Genomic DNA, 10,424 nt, shown 5'->3' with positions numbered 1-10,424 from the left:
ACTTAAGAGAATGCTTTTTTGGGGAGAGATTAAGAAACTCAATTATATCTACTGGAAAGTAGATCTGACTCAAATGGCTTTATTTGAAACTTTTCACACTTTGAAGGTGAACAAGGCATGAGAACTAGAATGAACGGGAGATGCTTTTCCCCGTCATGCTTACTTTGTTTCTGGCCAAGTGTTAGCAGAAAATGCATTTCTTGCTTTAGATCTCTGCTGGGTCATTTGAAGACTTTTCTCCCCTGTGGTTATGCATTCTTCTTTTGGACTGAGTAGTATTTCTTCTATTTTCAAGTACAGATGTACAAAAGCTCTTCCTCCTCTTGCCAGGTAAATCAGAAGAAGTGGCAATGCTGTTCTCTTTACTTGGTATAATGGGCGGCACCCACAGTGTTTGTCCCGAGAACGCCGTTTCTTTACTGGAGGACAGATTTTCATACCCGCTGCTGTCAAATGTACTTACTGTTCTCCTTTTGGTTTTCTGGGACGTGCAGGATGGAGGAGAAACCCACACAAGCCCTTTGTTCTCCAAATCCTTCTGCAGCCTTGTGCTTCGTCGAACTTTTGTTTTACTACTTGCTCGCTGAAAGGTTTGTTCTATGGAGTCGCATAAATCTTTGTAGAGCTCAGAATTTAGCTCAAGGTTTTCTAAATTTGTTTCTACAGTTACACATGGTTGTTGATTTCTCTCTTTTTCCAAAGGTAAACTCTGGCCTCCGGAAAAACACTGGGACCGCCTTCTCTGTTTCCGGTCTCTACAACTGCCTCGACTACTCTCTGCAGAGCTCCTGCCCAGCTCCTCACTTTGACTTTCTTTCATCTTGTCTGCTAGGACATCTGAACAATCAAAGTCTTTTTGTGCATCTGTCATTAGATGTTTGGTCTGCAACTTCCCTGCTGCAGCTACCAAGAAGTCATCTTGCTTCTCACATTTTACGTATTCATCTTCTGAAATTTTAAAGATTTGAGAGAGGTTTCCCACATTTTGACTGGACACAGAAAATTCCTGGGGCTGGCAGAGCAAAGCAGGTTCTAGACCACCTAAATCAACAGGTTGTTCCATCAAAGAAGCACAAGAAATAAGACTGTTATTCTCAGTTCCACCTTTCAGCTCCTTTCCACGTTCCAAAATAGTTTCTGCTTTTGGAATGTTTTCATTTGTGTTAACTTCTCTAGTATCTGTATTTAAATCTTGATCAAAAGTAGTTGTATCAAGTGCTGTGGAACTTTTTACGTAGGAGCTGCGGAATTCAGGCACATCACAGTTAAAACCTTGATTCACCTGCAAGTCTTCTGGGTTCTCAGGCAGAAGGGTGTTTATTTTAGGAAGCTGCACTTCTGCAAGTTCACCATTTGAGGTAAAATCATCTATGGGGTATGTAAATAAGTACAAATGTCATTAGAATGAAAAAAACAAAATATGGAAGTAAACCAGAAAGGTACCCTACTGATTTCTGTGTTATTAGTTTTCAAAGACCATGAGACTTATAAGTGTGGTACTGTTTCCTCACCCCATTTGTCATTTCTTTTCCTTCGAGTTCTTCCTCAATGCACAGGCTAAGAAAATATGTATTTAATGCATGAATTAATAAAGCACATAACTTCAGACCATAAAAATGAGAACTGTATGTTAAATTGCTCCTTCTAATCTAATGTACTTTCCACATACTACAGGGTCAGGAAGCATAAGGCAGTCACATTTCCCATTTCCTCAAAATTGAATTTTTGAAAATGGGCAATATGGTGCTTCTGAAAGTTTCTATTAGTGTCTCCCTTGAAATAGCGGACAGCAAACTTGCAATTCTCAGGTGACTGAGGAAGTGGTTAAAAGGGCCCACCAAAAGATACTCAAGTCTCAGGCTGAGTTAAATCAATATAAACTGTGCCGTACCACGTCTGCTTCAAAATCCTAATAATCTACCTCAACCTCTAATGAAAAATTCATCTTCCAAGATATTATGACATCTGAAGCCTTTTTGCCACATGACATCACATTGCAGACAAAAATATCATCATGGTTTTCTTAGGATGGGTGGATAACATAGCCAAATACATTCAGGCATTCTGAGTTCTGCAGATCAGGATTAATTAGATGGCTTCTCTCTTATTCTTTCCAATAATAAAGATTTTAATTAGCCAGGCAAAAGAACATAAAAAATGTTTTGAGCAAAATCAAAACTTGGAAAGTATACTAAACATATACAAATCTCAAAATCTAAAAACACATTTCAGTATGAAAATTGTATATTTATGATCTGAATACTGAGAAACATGGTCTGTGAAGCTAAAAGAAAGATAATAATAGGCTACTCAGGGATAACTGTGATTTGGGCTCTAACACAATTTAAAATATGCATATTTATAAATTTATCTATGGCTCCTGCCCCATCTCTTTGCCCCATCCTGCACGGCAAAGCCTGGCAAGCTACCCATGATGTATTTGATATATTTGATATGCCAAACACAGTCTCCCTTGTGAGACGTTACTGGGCCTGCTCGAGCAAACAATGGGAGGACAGTGCTACAGTGCTATAAATTTATCATGAAATCACAATATTCGAGAAGGAAGGTAAGAAAAGAGTTAAAGGAAGAGAGAATAGGTGAATAAGACAAGAAAGGAGGGAGGAAGAAAAAAAGAAGGGAGGAGGAAAGGAGGGGAGAAACGAAGAGAGAGGGAAGGGAAGGTAGAAAACAGTTGTTTTTATCCCTTGTAGCAGACAGCAATCATTGAAGAGTTAAAATATTTTTAAAAAGAAATTATCTGAAAAGATAAGGAATGGAAAATATATATGAAGTCACTGTTTAAACACCTTCAGAAAAACTCCTGTTAGGAATCGGGTAATAAAAATAAGACTTAGCTTCCAGTCTCAGGGGGACTGTAACTTGCAGGCAGGGAGCAGAACTAATCATCATCCCCCAGGTGGCATAGGTGTAGTGCAAACAAAGGTTTCCCTGAAAAGGCAGCCAGCTCAGCCAAATCTTAAAGGCTAAGCAGCCTTTTAGAGACCAGATGTAAGAGAAATGGAGGTTCTCTTCTCTTTCTGGGGCAGGATGCCCAGATGTGGGTGTGCCCTGGGGCCAGAGAACAGGGAATATAACTCTGGGGTACAGTGTATAAGTTTAAACTTTTGTGTTTTTCTTAATAAATAGCCTAGAGTGACACATATCATTTATTCTTAAATCTATTCCAAATTCAATCTAGTATGTTGCAAATGGAATGTAGGAATGATGATTGACAATGGTATTTAAAAATGAATCTACAAAAAATTACTGTACCAAGTAGGCTTATACTCATTATTTTCAGCATGATTTGCTCAATTTAAACCCCAGGCAATTCAAACCAGCTACAGCTCCAATCCAATTTTTATCTACTTGGGTATCAATTGTCTTAATCTGACCTTTGAAATTCAACTTTGAAATTCAACTGAGTTCAATTCATAAACATTAATTCTAAGTTTATTTTTAGAATACATTCTAATTAATTCTTAGTGTCACCTCCATCGAAACAAAAATCAAAGTATTTCTTTTACATATTTCTCTTTAATGCCCCAGCAAGCTATCGAGAGTATCGCGCCTGCGCTGCAGAGCCTGGCAAGATACCCGTGCCATATTCAATATGCCAAAAACAGTAATAAGAAGTCTTACAATAGAGATGCTACTGGTGCCTACTCAATGAACAACAGGAGGACAGTGCTACGGTTCTCTTTAATGCAAGGTGGCAGAGAGGAGAAAAAAAAATTTCCCCTAAAATTAAGAGCAAAATCTTCTGTGAATACTACTCTGGGGAGAGGACACAGAGCATCCATATTGGATTCTGAAAAGAGCCCTGGTAACTGAAGAATCACATCTCCTTAACTTAAATCTCTCAAGGCAAATAGTGGCAGAAGCTTAGAAATAAAGTATTTGTCTTGCATGTTTGGCCCTGTGTTCAATTCCTGGTACCACGAAAAATACGAAACCCAAACCCAAATCCTTTCATGGTAATAAGGGGATGCTATTTAAAAACAAAACACATAAACACACACACACACACACACACACACACACACACACAAGCTCGTAATTTTTACACAGTAAATGGAAAGGGGAGGAGAGGGTGAAATAGCAACAAAGAGGGGTGGATGGGCAGATAAGATTCATTTAAATAGAAGGAAAAGAACAGAATACCTGACTCCATCCTTTGAAAGCTTGGAAATGAGGGCATCACGTCTAGGAACTCAGGCAGCTCAGGAATAGGACTTAGGAGAGGCTTCTTAGAAGCAATGTCTCGTTCCCCATATAAAGACTTCTGAACAGCTTTCTTGGGCCTTCCTCTCTTCTTTCTGCAACTTTTTAAAGCCTGAGAAAAATAGTAAGACACTGCAATTGAGAAAGATGCAGCACTGTAACTTTGACTTTTTATTTTTACAGAAGAATGTAAAACCAGTTACTTCATTTCAAATTTAAGAAATCTGAGTCAGGGAAAGAAAATTTGGTGGCTAACACAAAGTCATATAAAACAAGAAGAACAAGTCAATTTCCAAATAGCTGGGTAACCTATATTTCAAAAAAATACTTGCCAAAAGAAGTAAAAACAAGATCCTATGGAATCAGACAGACTTCTGGTATTTGTTCCTATATGGAATACACACTACAGATGCTGAATTCTAATTTTTCAAATCTGAAACCTCTAACGTTACAAATAAATGTTCCTTCAATTTATTTTTGAAAAACTGAGATATCTGGGCTAGGAAGACAGTGCAGCAGGTAGAATTGCAACTGAACCTGGTTTCATCCCTGGCACCACTTGGTCCTGAGCACCCCCAGGAGTGATCCCTTAGCATAAAGCCAGAAATATGCCCCTGTGCACTGCCAGGTATGACCACTGTTGTTTGTGATTAGTATGTACTGAGGATGACAATTTAAACTAGAATGAGTTATCTAGTGGTAGTGCAAAGTATTTTCTAGTAATAGATCTGTATAAAGAAACAATGGTGCATACATAAAACTTGAAGGTAAAATAATAGTTTGCTAAGCTGATTCAAACCAATGACTAAAGAGAATGGATTAAAATACAACAGATTCGCGGGTAGGGCGTTTGCCTTGCACACGGCTGACCCGGGTTCAATTCCCAGCATCCCATATGGTCCCCTGAGAACCGCCAGAAGTAATTCCTGAGTGCAGAGCCAGGTGTAACCGAAAAAGCAAAAAAAAAAAAAAAAAAAAAAAAGGTTAACCAACAGATTCTAACAAGCACAAGTAGAAGATGAAGGACAAACATTTGGGTACAAATGTTTGAAAGCATGCAGGTTTTAGAAAAATTAGAACTCCTTTAATAAAATCTGTAACACAGTATTAAGTTCAATTTTGATTGCTGCATCAGCAAAAGGAACTAATGTTCCATGTTAAAAAGAAAGTTTCATATGGAAAAATGCTTAAAGGAAACTCAAATACTATACTGAAATAACAGAATGATTGTTATGAGCAAAAGAAAAAAAAGAATGAAATACATTCAGTTTGATATTGGAGAAAGCCATCAGAACAAACAATCTAAGGAAGAGATTTTTAACAATGTTCCCAGAAACAATCCATTCAAACTTTTTTTCAAGAAACTGGTAAATGCAGGTAGTAACTTGCTGGGTAAACTGTCTGGTCTTTACAGAGCTTACTGCCTCAGGTACCAAAATTAAAATCTACATAGACTGAAATTATAATATGTATGTTCCATGATGAACTCGTCACACAGGACTGAGAGGAAGTCTACTTGATGTTCTCAAGAGGGGATACAAGGGTGTGTGGGGAACCAATGGTGTGGGAGGAACACAAATGAGTGTTCCCAACAGGCTCCAGAGAAAATGATCTGGAAGAAATGAACACTGCATTGGCCAATAACCAGAACAGGGCAGAGGTGTTCTCCCAAAAAATGAGGGTCATACTGAAGAGCTCTACATGAGGCAGCATGGCCCAGAGGAAGAGCGACAGGCAATAAGGTGTGCCCAATGGGCTCACTAAGAAAGAGCAAAGACTAACAGAGCAAGCAGGGATGACTGCACGGTTATTTAGAGAATGACAACATTTAAGTTTCCATTTAAGGAAGGTTGTTTTGCTGACAGAATACGAGATTTCCTATGGTGTGAAACAGTGGATGATTTTCAACAGCATAAAAAGGCATGGAAGTAGGGTCCTTCAGCTATAGATTTCCTGTAAAAACAAAACAAAACAAAACAAAACATCCCATGGAAAAATAATTTGAGAACTATATAAATCTTCCTCTTGGTGATTTACAATATACACTTAAGAGTAAATTCTAAGACTTCCTTGTAAAATTAATCTTTATAGACATTAGGAAACTGCTGAGTCAAATGTTTTTCCATGAACTATACATAGAGAAACCATAAACATTCCTTGGAAGGGTTGGAAGAAACAATAACTTGGTCAAAAGATGTGGAAGCTGAGAGAATACTAACAGATTTTCATACATGAGTTAAAAAAGAGAAACATTTGGACTTTGGCTTAGATCAATTAAAACCCCATCTGTGGGGTTGGAGAAGCACAGAGTAGTTAAGGTGCTTGCCTTGCAAGTAGCTGACACCATTTCAAATCCTGGTACAACATACATTCCACCAAGTTCCACCAGTAGTACTCCTCGAACACAGAAGTAAACCTGCAGCACCCCAGAGTGTGACCCAGGCTCCCATTAACCTCCTACCTCAAATTCTATCCTGTTTCTTAACTGCTTTATAATCTTAGGCAAATTAACTCACCTCTCTGTACCTCTTTCTCCCTTTACTAAATGGGAATCAAGATAGCATTTACCAAAGGATACTTCGATGCATAACTAATACATGAAATGATTAATGCAATGCTTTACTCATAATAAAACTATGTGTTATCTCTTCCTGTTCTTTTAAATTCCTTCATACTACTTTCAGAATTGTCTTGGGGAAAGTAATTTGAATATCAAATCATGCTTAGGATTTTTATGGAATACAGTTCATAATCTACGGTCAATGTTATCAGGTTATAATATCTAAGTTTCCAATTTCTACACAAGGAAAAAGAAATCACTGTTTGGAGAATTTTGGAATCTTAGGGAAAAAGTCTCAGTCAACGACTACACCTAAAACAAAGTGACTACACAATAAAATTAGAGCTGCAAATAAAAGAAAAATAGAGCTAAAGACCCAGGAGATAGTTCAAAGGGTTGGAACGTGGCTTTGCATGATGGAGACCCAAGTTCATTCTCTGAACATTAAAGGGGCAACCAGAGCTGGAGAGGGACCTGAGGCGACCCGGTATGGCCTCAAACAAAAGCTATTCAGTTAAGTTTATGGAAAGTTTGCTAAACATGATGAAAGACCTCAACTAAGAAAAAAACAATTCATTTTTCACAACTAACACACAAATTATGATTGACTTAAAACTTCTTTCCCTCAGACTTAAGCAGATCCTAGACATTACATTATACGTGTGAAGTATTTCTAAAACAGAGGATGTTTTTCTTCCCCCTCCTCTACAGTAAAATGAAACGTCTTATTGCCAGGCATTGTACTTGATTCATTTCTTGCTTAAAAAAAAAAAGCTACAAATACTACTCTGCAATACAAAGAATACATACAACAATCTGAACACAGCTCTAGAAAACTATGTGGTAAAAGCCAATTCAAAATTTACAGCCTATGACGCCATTTACATACTATTCTCAAAACAACAAATTCAAGAAATAAAGAATAAAGAATACTGAGGCTGGTAAGATAGTGCAGTGGGTAGGGCACTTGCCTTCTACATGGAAAATCTGAGTTTGCTTCCTGGCACCCCATATGGTCTTCTGAGCCCTGAGAGGAGTAAGCCCTGAGCACCACCAGGTGTGGACCCAAAATGAACAAACAAAAAAAAAGAAACATAGAACATAGTAGTGGTTGCCAGAGGGTTACAGTAGGGGAAGGGATGGGAAGTGGATACAGCAAAGATCCTCAGAGCAGTGGAAATGTTCTGCATCTTGACAGCAGATTGATATTGTACTATTGTGAAATGTTCTAGTCGTGGATGATGTTCCCATGGGAAGGAATTGGGTTAAGGGTACTAAGAATCTCTGGTCTTTTTATGAAGGACATGTAAACTTAATAAAAATCTCAAACAAAAGAGTGCGTTTTTTTGTCAACACACACAAAAAAACCACTTTAGCAATCCCCCCTCAAAAACACAAAACAAAAAAAAAAAAACCACTGCCAGCAATTCCCCCTTCTATTCTTCCGACCAGATTTCTCCAATTAGCCCGTGTGTGTGTGTGTGTGTGTGTGTGTGTGCGTGCGTGTGCGTGTTACAATTGTTTAAATCAGGATTCCAATAAGTTCTCCACACATTCCTTATGGTTGACAGACCTTTTTCTTGTCACTCATTTGGTGAATAAAGTGAGGCATCTATCCTGTAGACTTAGCCAAAGTCTGGATTTGCTTGACTGACATCATGGCATGTTTCATTTACCCCCAGCACTGCAACTTCATAGGCTGATCAACAGATCAATGCTTGGATTCAACTTCGATTCTGTTTGAGGGAGTATTTCACATATGACAGAAGCCTCCCTTACTATATCAGGAAACCCACAATTCTTCACTGTGGCCTCATGACTGACCAGTGGCCTCAATGGTCAGTCTCACCTGGCCACTTCATTCCCATTGTCATGGTGGAAATGAAAGGGAGAGGGGAGGAGCACCATGAAATCTAGTTAAGGTCATGTTCAATCTCATCTGCAGAAGTCAGAGAGAGACCATGGGAATGGCTGTTGGTAGAAAGGGGGACTAAAATCAGGTAACTTCCTCTTTGACCTAACTCTCACACATGGTTAGACGGTGGTCACTCTTAGACCACTCACCTGTGGCCAGGGAAACAGCTGGAAGAGCAGCAGTTCTCAGCCATGCGATGGGGCCAGTGAACAAAGTAAAGGCAAAGGGGAAAAGAGCAGCAGGACAGTACCTAACCAGCAGTGCACAGTGCCCTAGCAACAGGCTGCAGCAGTAGACCTTGCACTAGGAATACAGTGGGAGACAGGGGAAACGGTCTCAGACACCGAGAAAGAGCGGGGAACAGGCCCGACACCAACATTCACTGAAAAGAAATCACCAAGTGGACAGGATGCATGATGCCATACCTAAGAATCATATAGCAAGATAGGCCTGGACATTCGGGGGTTCCTTACCCCCGAACATACAATAAAGAAACTTTAGTATAATAAACACAGGAGTTTTGTATGCTCACTTCCCACGAAGAACCCAGGAACAAAATCCAGTTTAGTAAACACCATCAGTCTTACAGAAGTTTCCAGGAACATGTGTTTTGACTGACTAGTGGGAAATCTATAAAGGATTCTCCCTCAGGGACTGTTAGTTTACCTGAACTGGATCTCCAACATTTTCCAGATATTAGAGGAAAAAGTGTCCTAAGAACAACTAAGAGGTTTTTGCGTAGTATTGCTATTTACATAATTATTTACAAAATAATTATTACAGAATTATTCATGTAATTTTTAACTTTTCCATATTTGATATTTTTTAATCTACTATAATAATTTCTGTCCCACTTTTGGTCAATGAAAGCATCTTCCAGAAAACTTGGCTCCAGTCATTTCTTAGGTTCCTTCATGACATATTGGAACAGAATCAGGCTCATTTTCTATATTTGTTGTTGTAAATATGAAGTCATTTAACAAAGGAGCTCTAATCTTTCCGTTGAAAATGATATTTAAGATGACAATATGGATACCAAACATACTCGGTTTCTAAGGCTTTGCATTATTTCAAATGGGAGAGAAACATACATTCATGAAAGTATTTCTAAATTCAAGTACTTATAAAATACTGACTTTTACTTGAAAAATTAACCTTTAATTTTCATTGTAATTAAAAGTTCTAATAGTGTTACCATTTATGGTTTTGATGTTCAAAATCACTGAACTTTCACCGAAGTATCCGAGATCCTCACCACTGTGCTGATGATGTTGATTCCAGTCTTCCTATTCCTTCCTCCCCCCTCTCAAACTTGTTCAAGTTTCTTGTTTTTGAAAAGCAAGTCTTTGTGAGTTAAGCCATTATGCTGATTAATAATTATTTCTCTTCTTTTTCAATCTTTTCTTTTTCATAGGTTTAATTGGTCTCCTAGTCATATAAAACACGTATAGAATTCAAAGTCAAAACTAGTAACACATGCAGAGGAAGATTAACGCTCCTTCCTATTCCTTCTTCTGTCCCTTACATTCCTACAGTTCACCAATTTTCACTGGCTTAGTCTCACTAGTTTGTTGTTGTTGTTGTTGTTTTTTTGTTTGTTTTTAAAAAGAACCACATCCAGGGATGGAGTAGTATTAAGTGGGGAAAGTGTTTGCCTTGCATGAGGCCTTGCATCAGGTAACTTCCTCTTTGACCTAACTCTCACACATGGTTAGACGGTGG

The 10,424-nt window shown here is 38.4% G+C and overlaps 1 protein-coding gene across 1 annotated transcript in view; it reads right to left on the bottom strand.

The window, feature by feature from the left end:
• Nucleotides 1–205: 205 nt before the first annotated feature.
• The window catches only part of CDCA2 (cell division cycle associated 2), a 50,445-nt gene continuing 40,226 nt past the window's right edge, over nt 206–10,424 (bottom strand). Inside the window, exons 13-14 of the mRNA XM_056118824.1 lie at nt 4,168–4,339; nt 206–1,368 (exon numbers count right to left, since the gene is read on the bottom strand). Coding sequence (XP_055974799.1) covers nt 206–1,368; nt 4,168–4,339 — 1,335 coding nt within the window. The remainder of the gene's footprint in view (nt 1,369–4,167; nt 4,340–10,424) is intronic.

The sequence above is a fragment of the Sorex fumeus genome, unplaced genomic scaffold, assembly GCF_029834395.1.
Source record: "Sorex fumeus unplaced genomic scaffold, SorFum_2.1 ptg000039l, whole genome shotgun sequence".
Lineage (NCBI taxonomy): Eukaryota > Metazoa > Chordata > Mammalia > Eulipotyphla > Soricidae > Sorex > Sorex fumeus.
This window is presented reverse-complemented; position numbering and strand designations above follow the sequence as displayed.